The sequence below is a fragment of the Camellia sinensis genome, chromosome 8, assembly GCF_055761805.1.
Source record: "Camellia sinensis isolate YWXY chromosome 8, ASM5576180v1, whole genome shotgun sequence".
Lineage (NCBI taxonomy): Eukaryota > Viridiplantae > Streptophyta > Magnoliopsida > Ericales > Theaceae > Camellia > Camellia sinensis.
This window is the reverse complement of record NC_138968.1, coordinates 133,087,362-133,107,091: the sequence shown is the minus strand read 5'-3', so window position 1 is coordinate 133,107,091 and position 19,730 is coordinate 133,087,362. Positions and strand designations below refer to the sequence as shown.

The following is a 19,730-nucleotide window of genomic DNA, read 5'->3' as shown; positions in this document are numbered from 1 at the left end:
TATTATTTGTGTTATAGGAACGAGGGCCCCTAAAATGTCATAATCACTCCTCGAAAATCCTTGCATGGCCATGGTGGTCAGTAGACAACAACACCAGATTCAAAGCCATTATTGAGCAGTCTAGAGTGTCACAGTTAGCTCGTTGCACTTATCGGTTCGTCAACAAACTTCTAATCTCTAGTTTTGTTGAGAGATGGCAACCTGAGATGAACACATTTCACATGACAGTTGGTGAGATGACCTTGACCCTAGATGATGTTGGCACTATTCTTGGCTTTCCCATTGCAGGCAAATCAGTCAGTGTACCAGATGTGACAGATCATCATGGAGTTACACTACTGGTTTATGGCTTGGGGATTACTGAACTTGTAGCACATGAAGAGGTTTCTATTGTTGGTGGCAATTCAGTCAGGCTTGAGTGGTTATGAAGTCAGTTTGCTGGTGTCACAGATTCAGACCCCGATGAAGCTATACAGTGCGCTGCTAGAGGTTATTTGTTATTTCTGTTGGGATGTACACTCTTCAGCGACAAGAGTGGGGGCAGGGTTCCTGTTGTTTACCTTGGCTTATTGATGGATTTGGGATCCATTCATACTTACGCGTTGGGGTGCTGCTGCATTATTTTTTTTATACAGACTGTTGGGGTATGCTAGCCGGTCTGGGGTTAAGCTGATGGGTGGTTATATGACTCTTTTGGAGGCGTGGATTTATGAGCACTTCCGAGCATTTCGACCTCACCAGGACACGGGCTACAATGAAGACATGCCACACGTGTACCATTGGGCATCTAGGAGAGAGGCGGGTTCCTCCATTGATCATTTGAAATCTTTTTGAGCAGAGCTTGACAGTTTGGTAGCTACTGAAGTAAGTTTACTCGTCCTGAGATAATTTTAACACTTTCCATTTATCTTACTCTTTATATACTTTAATTCAAAAACACTTTACGTTTACAAGTTATTTGGGATCCATACCACAACTGCAGAGACCGGCATCCATGTAACCCGGTTACGTTCTACTATGGATGCTTAAAGTGCTTAGACGTTGTCAAACCCTATCATCCAGATAGAGTTCTGAGGCAGTTTGGCAAGGTTTAAACCATCCCAGATGCACCGCTAGCTCCCAGTCGTGGTGCTCGAGGCAACATATCTACACGATATACAGTCATGTATAGATACTTGGATAGGATCTGGGAGGCTTGGGATAACCACGTGTTGTCTGAGCAACGGAGGAGCACACCAGTTCGTCAGCCTTGGGAATGTGTGTCGGGTTACATGGATTGGTATAAAAATATCACGCACCTATATGTTGAGCACATTGATGAGCCGCGTGTCCATGACCACTAGGATTTCAGCCAACATGCCGATGTAATATATTATCCTATTTTATGCATTTGTAACTTATTTTTTATTTTCTGATATGTTCCCTAAAATGTGATATTCTTTTCAAATGCAGCGTATTGCACATGCACTGCAGATTTCACATCCTATTATTGACGCTGGTTATGAGGAGGGGATTTGACATCCTCATCGACTTTATCAGGCTATCGAGAGTATGACGCATGTCTTTCAAGGTCAGCACATTGACGAAGCTGGACCTAGTTATACTGGAGGTCACTTTCCATCTCTGACATTGACATACAGTCGTCGGCCTAGGAGTAGGCATACATCTGATTCGTGACATGTTATTTGTTAGTTGATGAATTTTTTGTGGTGTTTTTTGTAAGATGATATTATTGTAATGGTAACAGTAGTTAATATTTTCTTATTAGAATGAAATGACAACAATGGTTGATACCATTGAAAATGACATTTTATTATTATAATGGAATGGTAACAATGGTCGTTAATTTTGTAAATGATATTTTTTTATTACAATGGAATGGTAACAATGGTCGATAACATTCAATCCATGCCACATAACACATCAACATCAAAAACACATCCATTAATTTCTTTCATAATTCTAACATTGTCAAATGCATACATGTGTCATGCGACATCAACAACATCAAATATCTCTCGAGTAGCTACATTATCATGAATAATGTCCTTGAAATGTTGAATGCGACGCACATATGCATCATCTCAGTCGACAGCGTAAGGGTGACGGTATTTTCGCCAATTAGTGGCTATAAAAGGAAATGGATGGCCTGGCTACAACAAAACCTGCACCAAATATCAATTGAGTTAGTAGTCATACCTCATAACTTCTTGTACATGCACAAATTTATAAGTTTCTGTTATACCTGGACGAAATGATTTCTGTTGACAAACCCAATGGCAATCTCACGTCTATCAAGTTGAGGTACTGGCACTGTTCTAAGAGGTAAAAAGGTGAGACATTGCTGTAATCACAAATGGTATAACACAAGATTGTAGCACGATGCAACAAGATGCCCCATGTCTGGCATAGTCATCCAATGTGAGTATCCAGGACTGTCTTCAAAGTATGACAATATACTTGTCAATTCTTCAAACCTTTCGTAGGACCCATAAAGTGTAATGTATTCCTCTTTGTGTGTGTGCAACTCACCCAACAGATCACGCCTAACTTGAGCCCAATCATCTTCTGTATGACTAATTGAAGCAGCTATAGCCCTGAAACCACAATTCCCATCTGTAGCTACATCTTTGACAAACTTAATGTATGGTTTCAACCCAGAAGGGAAAGCATCAACATATGCACCAGGTTTCACTGTTCTAGTAATGTATACCTTTCCTTTCGCATTCACCCTCTCATTTCCCTTAGCAGGTCGCTTCTTCTTGGTTTCCAGAGTAGAAGCTAATGTAGTGATTTGAGTGTCCCTAGGTGAGAAGGAATCATGCCCAGATTGCACCAACTCAAATGCACACGGGTCACGACGGGTAGAAATATTGATCTTCTTATGATCCCGATGACGTGTTTTGGGCTTCACCTCCGGCTCAACAAGAAAAGTGCTTCCCGGATATACAATCTCTTTCAACTTCTTCAAAAGCTCCAACCGCATGGTTCTATCACTTTCATTAAACTTGTTTACAAACAACTTTACTTCTGCATGACAACTCACCTTTATTTCCTTTTCTTTCTTGCATATGGAGATATGAAGTTGCCTCCACTGTGAGTGTATGGTAGTAAGTGGTATATGACGATCTTGTCTGATGTAGTCAGCAATCTCATAGGCACAAGGTAAACCATGAGTGTGGCGAATGACGCATCCACAACTTTCAACATCAATACCAATGGAATTGGCTCTCTTACTCTTTACAAGCAAATACTCTAATATAGAGATAGACACATTACCCCGTAGCTCTCTAAACTGAGAAGGTTTAAATTGATGTTGCACAACAGTTAGACTTTTCTCAAATGAAGCCTTGATATCAGTGTGTTGCAACTTAAGCAGACTGTGTATTTTCTCAAATGATGCCTGAAATGAGACTTGACATGAACTCAATTGTCTTTTAAGTTTTGCATGTGCACTCTCAGCCCTGTTCAATTCAATGCAAGTCAAATTAAAATCAAGTACATGGCACTTATTAATAACATATTGAACAAAACTAATCTTACCGGTTCGTTGCAACATTGCCACAATGCATACACGTGTTTGTCCATGCCGCCACAAATTTCTCCTTGTAAGGAACCAACCAAGTATCCATGACGTATTTGATTGCATCAGGATAACTACTGAATTCCTTAAGTAATGATTTAAGACGCTCATCGTATTGAATTTCAGAAGATGAATACATTAAAGAGTTCCACTCATGGTTGAACTTCTCCCATTTCTGTTGTGTCTCAAACATTTTCTTGCATTTGGTCAATACATTCTTACTGATATGCCAATGACATAATAAATGTCTGCCACTCGGGAATATCTTATGTATGGCATTCATCAAGGCTAGCTCTCTGTCAGTAACAATAATTGTTGGCACAACAAAACCATTCATGACATCACGCAATGTAGCTAACACCCACGCATAGTTATCGACCCTCTCATGTCCATCTAAAAATCTTTTCAAAATTCACTAAATACCAAAAATACAAAAAAATATAAGAATTCAGTACATTTTTTATATTTTTATGTATTTATTAATTTTTAAAAATATTTTTTCACAAATTTTATACTTTTTAGATACATCTAAGTAAGGTGCATCTAAAAAAGTAAAAAAAGTGTAAAAATTTAAAAATATTTACTAAAAACAAAAAAAAAACGAAAATCAAAACAGTCAATTTTCAAAAAACTTAATCCAGAAAACTCAAATCAAATATACTGAATTTTATTTAGGGATAAAATTATAATAAAATTAAATATCATTAAATATGTGTATAAGTGGGAATTTGGCGTGTATACTGTAAGTATGCGAAAGCTACAGAGAAAGTCATTTCAGTTGATGTCACTCCCACAATTTCAAGAAGAGAAAGACGATATTTGTTGGTTTTATATGTGCAATCCATAATTAATATACGTGGGAAAGACCGAAATAAGTCCAAATTGGTAGGATGAGCCCAAAACAAGTCTGTCACAGTCATCGTGGACTCTTCAGACCGATGGCGCTCAATGTAATTATACTTGGCCAATTTACCCAATAAGTGTTGCATCTGTGATCTTCCAGCTCTCTGTACCACCCTGTTTCAATGGCGTACATTGTAAATGGTTTTAAGTGTGCTTACATTGAGGGCATCTTGCTGTTTCAAGCTTACTAGGATTTCTTTTCGTCGAACCATGCTTTTTGACATATCCATTAACAATGCTTTCTTATCCTTTGATAGCCTCCCCGCATATGAATGTCCCTCAAGGTGCTCCGCAGGTGGATGGTTATGTAATCCGCATACTACGGTCAATGTTCATTCATCATGTGTGGTAAACCTGTGAGTCCTCATATCAAAAGGACAACCACACTTCTTCGTACCGGTTATTCTTGATGTATTGTTGCCATCGTGTTTTAACTTCTTTGTCGCTCTATATTGGCCACTCCTCTCACAAGCAAGATACATCCTGGGTCTTTTTTTCCCTCTACCATAGTCTGATGTTTTGATTACAATGACCAAACCATTTCTCTTTCCAACTTCACGTACCTAGTTGAGCAATTCATCCTTACTTTTGAATACCTACAAAGTCAAATAAATATTATCAAACATTTACATTTGTTGAGCAATTCGAAACATAATCATTATAATTTCGTACAGTGAACCTGTTCAGTTATGAATTGAGTAGTATAATCCAACACAAAATCTGCGCAAACCTGACTTCCTTGAGTTGACACATATTCCTACATGTTTTGTATAACATTAAAAAATTTTAATGGCATTATAAAGATTAATTTGCAATTTGAAACTGTAAATTTGGTATAAAATTTACAAATTTGGAATATAAAATGTATTTTTTTTTTTTACTTCATTCGGAAGTAGTTGTCCGAATTCATTTTAAAATTTCAGAAGTTGAATGTTGTAAAAGTTAACTTATTTTAGATAACAACTTTCGAAATTAAATACTTATTTCGGACAGCAACTTCCAAAATTAAATACTTATTTCGGTAGTATAGATTTCCGAACAAAATAATATAATTCGACTCTGGTTATTCGAACAGCGCTGAAAAAAAGAAAGAAAGAGAAACTCACATTTCCTTCGCTATGTTTCTCATAAACATTTATTTGTTGATTTTCAGAAGACAAATCCTTCATAACAATGATGAATGAGAAAGAAGCTACGAATGAGAAAGGTTGATGCTTTCCCTTATAGCTTAATGTATGATGAATGAGTCCATTGAGAATCTACGAACTTGAAACTTAATGAAAGAAGCTACAAACTTGAAAGAAGCTACGAATGAATGAATGAATGAGTGCTTTCACTTCTAGCTCAATGGAAGAAGCTACAAACTTGGAGTAGATGTGAAGTCTGGATGGATGTGTGCATTGAGATGTTTTGAATTGGTATAATGTCTAAAATAACAATCACCTTGCTTGTTTTCACTTTTTAAAAAACACTTTTCAGAAAATTCAACTTTCTTATTTTTCGTATTTTTTTGTTTTTACTGAATTTTTTTAATATTTTAAGCAATTTATTTACTTTTTAGACACACCTAACATAAATGCATCTAAAAAGTAAAAAAATTGTAAAAAAAATCTTTTCAAAATTCACTAAATACCAAAAATACAAAAAAATATAAGAATTCAGTACATTTTTTGTATTTTTATGTATTTATTAATTTTTAAAAATATTTTTTCACAAATTTTATACTTTTTAGATACATCTAAGTAAGGTGCATCTAAAAAAGTAAAAAAATTATAAAATTTTAAAAATATTTACTAAAAACAAAAAAAAAAACGAAAATCAAAACAGTTTATTTTCAAAAAACTTAATATAAAAAACTCAAATCAAATATACTAAATTTTATTTACGGATAAAATTATAATAAAATTAAATATCATTAAATATGTGTACAAGTGGGAATTTGGCGTGTGTACATAGAACCACAACACCCCCCCCCCCCCCCCCCCCCCCCCCCCCCCCCCAACGGTCCGCGCCACTTTCTTCTTTCGATATAAAATTTCAATAATCTACATTACCTTACATTACCTTCCTCTCATTCGATAAATTTCTCGCTTAACTTGACTGCGCCAACATGATCGGACCAGCAGAGCCTAATATTCTCATGGCGAAACTCTACTCCTCTTCAATCGGTCAATTTCGGGAACAAGAACCCAAACTTAAACCTGTCATAGTACAATTGCCATGTAAATCGCCAGTGAATTTATCACTAATTGCGGCGGCTACCGCCTTCCCTCCCTCAGTAGTGACAGCTGCTGCTGCTGCTGCTGCAACTTCGTTTCTCTCGTCTTCGTCTTCGTCTTCGAAAGAATTGCCTGAAAACAGGGTTGGCTCAGGCTCAGCTCTCGGAGTTCGCATGGTCTCTATGGCCAAGCCCCTAACTTCGATCCATTTCGATAGCTCAGTCTTCAAAAAGGAGAAAATTACTCTCGCTGGTCAAGTTGAGGTGTTTTCCCCATTTCCTCTCTCTCTCCCTAAATCTCTCTCTCTCTATATATTTATGTGAATTTGTGATGATTGGTTTGTGCGTTTGTAGTATATTGTGAGAGGAGGGAGGGATCTGTTTCCTTTGCTACCTGATGCCTTCAAGGGCATTAAGCAAATTGGTGTTATCGGTTGGGGTTCACAGGTATCCTTAATTTCCTTGATCTTGTAAGACTTCTGTTTATTATTAATTTATTGTTTTTTGCGATTATTGTTTTTTACTAGTCCTGTGTTTGTAGAGTGAAAGCATTGGAGCAAAATGTTAAATGATACCCAGGATCGAATTTGATGTTTATTGGAAGGATAAGATATGTCATATATATATATATATATATATTTATTGTGGGAAACTGAAATATTTGTTTCCGAAAAGATAAACTTGCTTTAGCTCAGTTATGGAGGATTTAAGCAATAAATAACTCTGAAGATAAACTTGCTTTAGAATTAGGAAGGAGTATTCGGGAATGGGTAGGTGATAATGGTGGTCTGCTCCAGAAATGAACTGACATTTAGAAAAGAAAAGAAGACGATCATTTTTTTTTTTATATTTGATTTTGGACTGAGGAAATTAATGCAATAGTGATCTTGAGATTCACCTGATACATTAGTAAATGCATTTGTTTGCATTGTTTTTGTATTACTTGTTGTGAGTGAAAGCATATATTGGTAATTTTGTTTAAATGTGCAACATTTTCCCTCTATTTGGTTGGATTAATGAACTTTCATACTCTAAATTTATTTTATTGGTGCTGTGATGAATGTGGATTTTCAAGAGATGAACATCAGTAATAAGGATATCTATTACTATGATGAGAAACATCATTCTTTTTCATTTTAGGGCCCTGCTCAAGCTCAGAATCTGAGGGATTCTCTTGCAGAAGCAAAATCAGACATTGTGGTCAAGGTGATGTTTGTATTACTTTTGATTTTACATTTATTTTTCCCTTTTTGGTTTGTGAATTGGTCTCTCTCAACATGTTTGTTATGTTGGCTTTGTAATACAGATTGGCCTCAGGAAGGGTTCTCGTTCCTTTGCTGAGGCACGTGCTGCTGGTTTTAGTGAAGAGACTGGAACCCTCGGTGACATATGGGAGACAATTTCTGGCAGTGATTTGGTGTTGCTCTTGATTTGTGATGCAGCACAGGTTTGTAGATTGTACAGTTGTGGTGATGTTGCTCCATGGTTATAAATTCTCAGAGACCCCAACTAATTTGGAAAAAAAAAAGGGGCTTATTGTTGCACATTACATTCCCATTCAATTATCAAGGTTTCAAGTAAGAGCAACTGAGCATATGATTCTAAAACTATAACTAACTTTTTGTGCTTCTTTAATGCTGCATATGAAATTGTGACCTCTTGAAATTTTGAAGTCTAGTGAATCTGTTATTTCTATTTCTGAATGTAGAAGATATTGCTACATACAAAAAGTATTAGTTTCTCTGTTCTTGCTTTTTGTGCCTCAAAATAAAAGTATAGCGTTAAATTAGTGAATACTTATTCCTAAACCTGCCTTCGCTTCTATTGGCGTTTAACAGAGAATGTGATCTATGAATTCATAACTTCTGCACTTTCTCTTTAATGCTGCATCTAGAAGATATTTAATTCCGCCAAATCTGCTGCTCCTGACGCCGGATGCAAAATAACTTGCATCATCCAGAAAGCTATCAAGTTCTCCTATTTCTAGTCTTGCTTTATGTGCCTTGTGTAATAAGTAAAGTGATTGATTAATGAATCTCCTCAATTATATGTTGTGATTGCAGTGAAGTATATGAATGCAAGATGAGGGCTAATTTAGAGAGATATATAAAATCTTAAATTGATATTAGTGGCTTGCATATAATTTATTTTAAAAGAAAAAAAAACCAAAATATTTATCAATGTGACGGAATTCATGGAAAGAAGGATTAAGGATCCTTCAAGGACGAAGAAAAGCAAAAGAAATACAACTCAGTGCAAGTGAAGGCCAAGTAGAGGAAAAATAAAAACAAATCTTGCAGCTACTAATTCCCTGCAGGCTGCAGTGCCTCAGGGGCTGTTGAAGTGACTTGTCATAGTAAAAATAAAAAAAGGAAAAAAAGGAAGAAGAAGTGACTTATCATAATAATAATCATAAGATTATGAGACTTAGTTGGAGTGTAGTCAATTATAATGGTTTGGGTTAGATGATTTGTGCATTTTAACTTGATGTGGGTGTCTGTTATGTCACTTTGTTCTATTCAGTTCTCTTGTTCTTAATATCAATATTAATTGCAGGCTGTTAATTATGAGAAAATATTCTCCCACATGAAGCCAAACAGCATACTTGGGCTGTCCCATGGGTTTCTTCTTGGCCATTTGCAGTCAATGGGTCTTGATTTCCCCAAGAACATGAGTGTGATAGCTGTATGTCCCAAGGGAATGGGTCCGTCTGTGAGGAGATTCTATGTTCAAGGAAAGGAGATAAATGGTGCTGGAATGAATTCTAGTTTTGGTGTACACCAGGTATATAATATATATATATATATATATAAACCCTCTGTGTTTTCTTATTGCCTCTCTGTGTTTTCTTGTGGTCAGGATGTTGATGGCAGGGCCACTGATGTTGCCCTTGGATGGTCAGTTGCTGTTGGTTCTACTTTCACATTTGCCACTACACTGGAACAGGAATGCAAGAGTGGCACATTTGGCAAGCAAGGTGCTTGTGGTTTTCTTCATCCTTATTTTGTTATTCTCCACAAGGTTATATCCAATATCTGTTTGTTTTGATTCATAGGCATTTTACTTGGTGCTGTGTGTGGAATTGTTGGGACCTTGTTCAGAAGGTATACTGAAAATGGAATGAGTGAAGATTTGGCTTACAAGAATACTGTTGAGTGTATAACAGGGAATATTTCGAAGACAATATCAACTCAGGTTAGTGATCAAAATCTTGGATTTCATTCCTTACAATAATTTGTGTGTCCCGATTCTTGACCAGCTTTGAAACCCCTTTTATCTTTTCAAAATGAGTATGTTTACGTAACCACATGTTTGCTTTGGTCCCTCTTAACAGGGCATGTTGGCTGTGTATAATTCATTGTCTGAAGATGGCAAAAGGAAGTTTGAGGCTGCATATAGTGCCTCTTACAATCCCTGCTTAGGTATACTATACGAGTGCTATGAGACTGAAGCCAGCTGTAGCGAGACCCAGAGAGTTATCTTGGCTGGGCATTGCTTTTATGTAAGTCTTCTGTTTTCCCATGTGTCAAAAAAAGGTGCTATGCGTGTTATGTTATATGTAGGCTTGTGAACCTTTGTGTTCTTTATAATGTTGCTAAAAATTATTAGTGATGTGAGATGTTTTCTTACTGGTGTTGCTGAATGCCTTTTGCTTCCCCACCTCCTTAAAATCTTACAGGAAAAGGCTGGGTTCCCAGCATTCCCAATGGACAAAATTGATCAGACGAGTATATGGAAAGTTGGTGAATGGGTTCGAGCAACACGTCCAGCGGGTGACCTAGGCCCATTATATCCGTTTACAGCTGGTGTCTACATGGCATTAATGATGACCCAGGTAAGCACTATTCCACATTAGTATGTTGACTTTGTGTACTGTTAAAAGAATCGTCATGCACCATACTTCAATTGCTAGGGTTGCTTTTAATGAGAGTGTTCATTTAAGCACGGTCAATGAAGAAGTATGGTTTATTGGATAGATCTCGGTTATAGTGAATCAAATAATGCTGTGTCTTTTGAATTCGTGTCGAACTTAACATGGTGTAAAGAAAGATATTTGTGATGTACTGAGAACGTATGTTGTCTTCAACCATTTGATCTGGGAAAATCTTTATAAATTATATGTATGTAAAAACAGATTGAGGTTCTACGGAAGAAAGAACACTCCTACTCTGAGATCATCAACGAAAGTGTAATTGAGGCTGTGGATTCTTTGAATCCATTCATGCATGCCCGTGGAGTCTCGTTCATGGTTGATAACTGTTCAACTACAGCTCGGCTAGGATTAAGGAAGTGGGCCCCGTGTTTTGACTACATTCTGACCCAGGAAGCCTTGGTGGCAGTAGATAACGGTGCTCCCATCAACCAGGACCTCATCAGCAACTTCTTGTCAGATCCCGTGCATGGGGCGATGGCTCAACTGAGGCCTACTGTGGACATCTCTGTGCCTCATGCTGACTTTGTTCGGCCAGAGCTGTGCGGCAACTAGGTGTTGAAGCACAACATGTTATCAACTAGGTGTTGAAGCACAATATGTACATATTGACTTTGCACTTTAGCTAGTTTCTGTTTGCACTTTAGCTAGTTTCTGTTTAAGGGGAGATATTTGAGGGTAGGAACGGAACAACATACGGTCCAGGAGGGCATTTGCCCGTTCTCATTTTTTGAAAATTATACATTTACTTCAATTAGGAAAAGTTTTTTTTTTTTTTTTTTATTAATTCCCTTCTAATTTTCAAATATGTTTTAAAATGTTATATCTCATCTTTCTTTTTAATAAATTCCTTATAATTTACCATTATAAATGTTTAATTTTATCAAAATATTCTTTTATAATTATTTATACCTCTCTCATTTCTTTCTTGTTTTTCTCCACATTGAGGGAGAGAAGTTCCTTCCTCACAGACCTGAAATTGGTGCTTCTTACCAGTCCTCTCGTCGATGGTGAGCGAACCCTTCAGATTTGGAGGCGGTGCGCGATCACCGATTGAGAGGACACGCACAAGGCCTCGATAACTGGTACGAAGGCTTTGGATTCGACGGAAGCTGAAAGGTGGGCTGAGAGAACAGCCAAACGACCTTGAGCCACCATTGATGAATCAACACTCTCCATTTGCTTTCCAAGAAAGAAAGAGAAAATGAAAAATTTAGATCACAAATACGGTGCAGATATATATGTTTCTCTCTATATATAAGAACTTTTCCTCTCTACTCTGTTAGTTTGTGCAATGATCGATTTGCAGCGAATGCAGCGAATGTATACGAATTTTTTAGTTCAACTATGAAGCACGGATAAGAGTGGATGATTCGCATCGAATTTTTTTGGACACTTAGGTAGGCTGCGGATACATTGATCCGTCTAAATCGATAGAGTTAAATTGATCTGTCATATTTTTAATGGATGTGTGATGACGAGCGGACGATTGTGGATTAATTTTTTTTAATTTGTCTAGTTTTGGATGGATGGCGGATTTGAAGTTTCTTTGGCCGCAATCGAACCGCTAAATCGCAAGCATCTCTAATAATTTGTAAAACTTTGTATTTTCAATTTGTTTAAATATTTTATTTGTGTTTTTAACTGAAAAAAAGTTTAAATACTTTGTTGAATATATATTCTGTTAAAAAAGAGTTTTCAACTCGAATATATTTTTTAGTTTTTAAATCTAACTCTAAAAGTAATAAATAAAAAGAGATATATTTTGGTTAGTTTTTGTTTTAAAAAATAAATATAAATGTAACAATATAAAGGTATATAATCTCTACTACTGCTCTGTTTATAGTTTTGGTAGTTTAAATTCTTTTTATATTTTAAGAATCACAGATTATAATACTCTATGTAGATGAGACATGTTGTGATTTTATTATGTGGATGAGGCATACAGTGATTCTAATATTCTAAAATTTCAAACTTTCTTTCTTTGGATGAGGCATGCAGTGATTGTAATATTTTTTTAAGTCATTGACTGTAATATATATTTTTTTTTTGAGGAAGTACACAAGTTGAATTATGTTGAAGATTTATAAAATTTTAAACCGCCAAACTGATTCGCATCCATCCGTCAATCCACTAATTCGCTCAATGCACATCTGCCAGATTGGTGGACGGATACGGATTAATTTTCTCTAATCCGTCAATTTGGCAGACGAATGGCGGATTGAAGGTTCCGTGACCGCAACCGACCTGCACCCACCCCTACTTGGAAATTAGTGAAAAAGTCAATTTTTTTACTTTTTAATTTTTTAATCAAATCATCTCTGTTTTTTTTTTTTAATATTTTGGGCAAATTACCAACACTCTCTTGAGGTTTCATTAAAATATAGATTTTCTCTGATGTTTGAAAAATTACATCATGCTCCCTGAGGTTTATATTTTCATAACAAATTACTCTCTGAGATTTATATTTGCATAATAAATTTCCTCCTAATTTGTTATACAAATATAACCTTCATGGGGTAATTTGTAATTTTTCAAACCTCAGGGAGAAATTTGTATTTTAGTCCAACCTTGAGGGGTGTTGGTAATTTGTCCATATATTTTTTAAAAAAATATAAAAAATTAATTTTTAACTTATTTTTTAAAATAAGTCGATGGATACTTGTTAAACATATTGGATATTTTTTTTAAAAAAAATATTAATTTTAGAATATTGAATACTTAATTTTAAAATATCGAATATTTTAAGTCATGTATTATTATTTTTTTTAAAATTACAATTAGTGTGTTTAGTTTCAGTTTTTTAAAAATTATATTTTTTTTTCGTATTTTTTTATTTTTAGTGAATATTTTTTAATTTTTAAGAAATTTTTTTACTTTTTTAGATGCATCTTACTTGGATGTATCTAAATAGTAAAATATTTGTAAAAAAATATTTTAAAATTTTAATAAATACACAAAAAAATATGAAAAATGTACTGAATTTTCGTGTTTTTTATTTATTTATATTTTTTGGTATTTAGTGTATTTTTTAAAGATTTTTTCACAAATATTATACTTTTTAAGTGTATTTATGTCATGTGTGTCTAAAAATTGCTTAAAATATTAAAAAATAATTAAAAACATTAAAATACCGAAAGTAAAAAAGTAGAATTTTCATAAATCTGTTTTCTGAAAATCAAAACTAAACAAACTGAATAGGTTTATTTCTTGCATAATATTATAATATAATATAATTATAAGGATGAATTTGAGAATACTTTTCTAATATGTTGTTTAGTTTTTTGATAGAAAGAACATAGTAAGTTATATTAATAGAATTTGTTAAATTAATGTATCTTTATTATTTTATATATGTCTCCTATAATTACATAGAAAATAAGGATTAATAAGAGAATATAACAATTGTAAAATTAAATATTACAAAATAAATAAATAAGTAAGCTTTTTTTTTTTTAAATTAGAAAAATACTATTAATTATTATAAAATTTATTGGATAATAAATTCATCTATTAAGATTTATGAGTAAGTTTCTCTTCTGTTCTTAGGTTAATGCTAATGAGTGACCAGAACACTTGTTAAAGTATGTTTATAATTGTATTAATTGACCTTGGTTTCAATAACTTTCTATTTTTAATTTATGAATTTAATTAGATGCATTTATTGTTTGATGATTATTTTTATAACTTTCGAATTGATACATAATATTTTTATAATTAATAATTTACATTTTTATAAATAAAACTAATTATTAATAAAGATTTAACAAATTACAATATGTATTTAATGAAAATAAATTCATTAACTATTTGTTATCAAGTATGAGGACACTAATTAGCATGACATCTTGTTATGTTATTATTTGGAAATAACTTCTTTTTTTTCTTTTTTGGTACTATGAGCAATGTTATATATCCACACAAATTATTCCCTCCAAATCCCTCAAATGAATATAGGTATGTTATTTAGGCCTATTTTGAAAATATAGTTAAAAGTTAATTTTTTTATTTTTTTTATAAAAAAACGTGTTAAAAATATGAGAAAAGGTATGACTTAAAATAATTAAAAACTGCCTTTTGTCTACTAATTCACTTCTTAAAAGAGCCGTTAGGCCTCGTTTGTTAGCTATATATTTTAGTTAAAAAATTAAAAAGTCACTATAAATTGTCATATTGCTCTTTTTATTTTTTACATATTTTTTTATAAAAAATAAAAAAATTATTAAAATAACATATTTCCAAACGTGGGCTTAGTTGGAATGTTTTTTGGGAGTCAAGGAAATATTTTGTGTGCATCAAATATTTATTATTTTTTTTATACTTAGGCTAATGTCAAATAGTAGTCAAAAAGTCAAAGAATTATAAATAAAAAAAAATTCAAAATTCTATTTTTCTTGAAAAAAAAAGAACAAAAACATAGGACTTGTTTGATTTGTTTTTGGGAGAGTTGTTTTTGAAAAATTATAGCCAAACAGTCCGGTCATCATATAAGGCGTGTTTGGAAGGAATTTTTTTTTTGACTTTTCAGGTTAAAATAGTATTAAAAGATAAAATAAATTAAAATAATTAATAAGATAAAATATGACATCTAATTTATAATTATTTTATTTCTTTTACAAATATTATATTTAATTATAAAAAAAATTTAACTCCCTTCTCAAATATAACTGTTTTAATTTATTAAAATAATTTACTAAAATAATCAACTTTTCAAATTAAACCCTCGTTTAGTCTCTTTAAAAAGGAAAAACTAGATAAGGATTGATTTCCAGAAGCTACAGCCAAATAGTCCAGTCAGTTTTCTTTGGGTCCCACCCACCTTGGCATGAACAACAAAGTTATCAGAGATTTTAATCTATAGACGCTTATGGTGTGTTTTTATCTCCGACTCGGCACCTAATTTCGACACGTGTCCTGGCTACCACACCAATATACGTGTCGGACATTTGAAGCGAGTTCATCTTTGTTTGTTACGTTCGCGAAGTGCGCTTCAACAACACGTTGTAGCCCTAAGACCATCTCCAACGGTGAATCAAACCTGGCATCAAATTTAAAATTTGGTGAAAAAATCACTTTTTTAAGCTCCAACGATTTCACCAAATCGATATCAAATCCAGAATTCAGCAAAAATTGTACCAAACTGAGTGCAGGCGAAGCATTTCACCAAATCACTGTTCCTAACCGTTGGGATGAGACGAACGGGTCGACCATCCGGTTGACCAACCGGTTAACCAACCGGTCGCCCCGGAGAAAGTTCAGACCGTTCACAAAAAAGTTCAAACCAGTCCAAAAAAATAAAAAATAAAAAATTTTGCCTAGGTGATCGACCACCCGGTCGACCGGCCGGTTGACCACCCGGTCGACTACCAAAAGTTGAAAAAGTTAAAAAAAAAAGGTTCAAACCGGTAAAAAAAAAAAAAAAAAAAAATTTTTGCCGTTGCCGGTTGACCGGCCGGTCAACCAACCGGCTGCCCAGCGCAAATTTGATGAAACGGATTTGATGTTGAACCATTGGAGCGCGAAGTATCAAATTAAGAAAATGACCCCCTTTTTGACTCAGATTTGGTGAAACATTTGGTACACCGTTGGAGATGCTCTAATGTATAATGCCCATGAGTAATGCTTAGATATTTAAAAATTTTGAAAAATAGCTGAGACCCCAATATTTGGAGACCTAATAATTTCTTTTGCATCTTTATCATTAATGTACATTTATATATATATATATATATATGAGGCTCATATCATCAATGGTAGATATCTAAAGAAATTGTGGAGTGTCCAAAAAATGAGTCTCAATTATTGTAGTATGAGATTCACACCATGTAAATACGGTGTAGATCGTATACCTACATAAAATATTTAATAAAAATTTTAATAAAGCTTTTAAGGGTACTAACATTTTAAATAGTCGTAGACGTACGCAATTTTTGTGTATATTTCTTGGGAATCTCAAAAATCTCTTCATACGATAAGATAATATGGAGAGAGAGATTTATATAAAGGCAATGAATTGCTTACGAGTTCAATTTATGTTGTTACTATTTGGGATGTAGATTAATTTTTTTCTTTTTAGTTTTTTATTTTATTTTTTTTTTTTACTATTTCAGTCTATAGTTAAAAAGTTTCGCTTGGAATGGATTTTTTTGACTTTTTTTATTTTTATGAAAAAAAAATAATTATGATTTAGATGTGACATTTTATCTTAATAGTTTTTTAGTCTATTTTGTCTTTTTGTGGCTAAAATAACTAAAAAAAAACTCATGCCAAACATAGCCTAAATATTAAAAGTAATAATTTGTTTTATATATTCTTTAATTATCAATTAATCACATCACTTACACATCATTAGATTTATAAAATACCTAAAAAATGAATTCATATAGCATTTTTTTTATATGATATTTAGATCGGATTAATTTTTTTAAGATTAATAATTTTTAAATTATATATTCTGCCTCTGTTTGGCAACATAGGTTTTGGGCTTTTTTGGCTATTTTAGCCACAAAAGACAAAATAGGCTATTTTAACCACAAAAAACAAAACATCACATCCAACCGATAATCATTACACTCTTCTCTCACAAAAAAAGTTAAAAAAGCCAAAAAGCCAAAAAGCCCTTCCCAAACCAAGCTTTTTAGCCCAGGCTAAAATAGCCAAAAAAGCCAAAAAGCCAAAAAGCCAACCCACTTCCCAAACCAACCCTCTATGTGAAACGATTTATCCACCAAATTTACTTTAACCTGAATTATTTGAATTTGTACTAGCTAGACGACTGACTTTACCATCGTCTACCCCAGCCGTCACATTGCCATTTGGACGACCGGCGATCTACCGGCATCAAAAAATTTGAACAATTTAGATGAATTTAAATTTGATGAATGTAGCATTTTTTTTTTCCTTAGATTTGTTGATCGATGTAGCATTTCTTATATTCTATTTTAGGGGTGGTTTGAGATGATGTAAATAAGTGTATTTTTAAAATTTTTGTAAAATATGGGTTAGGTATGGATTAGGTTTGAAGTGATGTAATAGAGAAATGATGTGACTTAAATAGGATAGTGACTTTTTGACCTTTTTAAGGTACCTTAAACAAGGCCGTATATTTGAATTAATCCGTGATTATGAAAAGGGCGAGGCTTCCCTCCAAAATTTATATAGTGAATTAGAGCGTATTGTTGGGCCGTGGAGTCCACCACGAGTCTTATTTCAATAATTCGAACTGTTCAATGTATAAAACTCGCTGAGTACTTTAATATCGAAAAAAATTATGTCGATTAAATATCGATAACTTTTTGATCGGAACACATTTTTGTCAATGGTAAATAAATATAATTTTAAAAATAAATTATTAACAAAAATATGTTCTGATCAAGAAACTACTGATCAAGAGGCTACTCGATGAGCTCTATACATTAAACAGTTCAAATAATTAAAACAAGACCCGTGATAAATCTCGCAAACTCAACATTATGTTTCAATCTACTATATGAACCGAAAAGAAAACCATCTCCTTAGACCATCTCCAACGGTTCATCAAAGTTGACACCAAATTTAAAATCTGGTGAAAAAGTTATTGTTTGGTGCTTCAACGGTTGCACCAAATCGATATCAAATTGAGATTTCAGCAAACGATTCATCAAACTGAGGACATAATACATATTTCATCAAAACACTGTGTGTGACCGTTGGAGCAGAAAAGGTTTAGAATTTTACACATGGTGGTCAACCACCTGGATGACCACCTGGTCGACCCCTTGGTCGACCACCTACCAATTCATGAAAAATTGGTCTACGAAGGTAGGTTCAAACAGTTCAAGAAGGTTAAAAAAAAAAACAAAACAAAACAAAATTTGGCTTTACCGGCCGATCAACTGGTCGACCCACGGAGGTAGGTTCAAACAGTTCAAAAAGATTAAAAAAAAAAAAAATTTCTCCTAACCGGTCGACCATCCGATTGTCCTGAAGGAGATTTGATGAAGGTGAACCGTTGGAGCACTCAGTATCAAATTGAGGAAATGATCATTTTTTTACTCAAATTTGATGAAACATTTGGTGAACCGTTGGAGATGCTCTTACGAAAAATATTTAATAAAGAATTATCAGTTTTACAATTTAATTAATTAGTCAGAAGATAATTTGGTTACTCAAACCAAGGAAGTTGTGTACATTCATGTTTTTAGGCTAAATTCAGGACTCTTATTGGATAGGGGTTAAAAATTACTTTCTAACTTTTAATTCATTTTAAATCATATTATTTCTCATACTTTTTACATATTTTTTGAAAAAGGTTTAAAAAAATAAAAAAAAAACTTTTAACCATCTTCTCAAAATAACATTTTATGAATCATTACTTTCAGGTTCAATTATACACAAACAAAACACACCATTAACATCCAAAAATGTGTGTGAATAATGTGTTTTTGGTGTAAATAGCATTCACTTTGCTTGGTTATACTTTTTTGAAAATACTTTTCAGAAAATTCTACTTTCTTATTTTACGTTTTTTTTTACTGAATTTTTTTAATATTTTAAACAATTTTTTTTTTTTTTTTACTTATTAGACATACCTAACATAAATATATTTAAAAAGTAAAAAAATTGTGAAAAAAACCTTTTAAAAATTCACTAAATACAAAAAAAGATATAAAAATTCAGTAAATTTTTTATATTTTCATGTATTTATTAATTTTTAAAAATATTTTTTCACAAATTTTTTACTTTTTAAATACATCTAAGTAAGTATTTGGGAAGTAAATTTTTTTGTAAGTTTTTTTAGTTGTAAGATATTATTAGAGAATTTTTTTTTATGTATAAGAAGATAGTTGGATTTTTTGTGATTAAATGTGATGTTTGCAAGAGAAAAAGTAAAATGATTATGTAATTTGATATGATATTTTATTTGGATTTGTTTTTTTTGATTTTGTAAAACATTTGTTTAAAAAAAATGAGGTGCATCTAAAAAGGTCAAAAAAAATGTTTAAAATTTTAAAAATAGTTAGTAAAAACAAAAAAATACAAAAATTAAAAAACTCAATTTTCAAAATACTCAAACCAAACACACAGATTAACACCCTCCATCACTCTCACAGACA

General features: G+C 33.1%; 2 protein-coding genes across 2 annotated transcripts; one reads left to right on the top strand and one right to left on the bottom strand.

Annotated features, from left to right (window-relative positions):
- Positions 1 to 2,350: 2,350 nt before the first annotated feature.
- Positions 2,351 to 3,776, bottom strand: LOC145798062 (uncharacterized). The gene is made up of 2 exons (XM_082885524.1): positions 3,544 to 3,776; positions 2,351 to 3,464 (listed from the first exon to the last, which is right to left on the bottom strand). The coding sequence occupies exons 1-2, from the start codon at positions 3,774 to 3,776 to the stop codon at positions 2,351 to 2,353; spliced, it is 1,347 nt and encodes a 448-aa protein (XP_082741650.1).
- A 2,718-nt stretch (positions 3,777 to 6,494) lies between these two features.
- On the top strand, positions 6,495 to 11,506 carry LOC114275344 (ketol-acid reductoisomerase, chloroplastic). Its single transcript, XM_028217362.2, has 10 exons — positions 6,495 to 6,968; positions 7,059 to 7,151; positions 7,845 to 7,910; positions 8,011 to 8,151; positions 9,261 to 9,488; positions 9,564 to 9,681; positions 9,760 to 9,899; positions 10,039 to 10,206; positions 10,384 to 10,539; positions 10,840 to 11,506. Exons 1-10 carry the CDS (start codon positions 6,597 to 6,599, stop codon positions 11,188 to 11,190), a joined length of 1,833 nt encoding a protein of 610 aa, XP_028073163.2. The 5' UTR covers positions 6,495 to 6,596; the 3' UTR covers positions 11,191 to 11,506.
- The last annotated feature ends 8,224 nt before the right edge of the window (positions 11,507 to 19,730 follow it).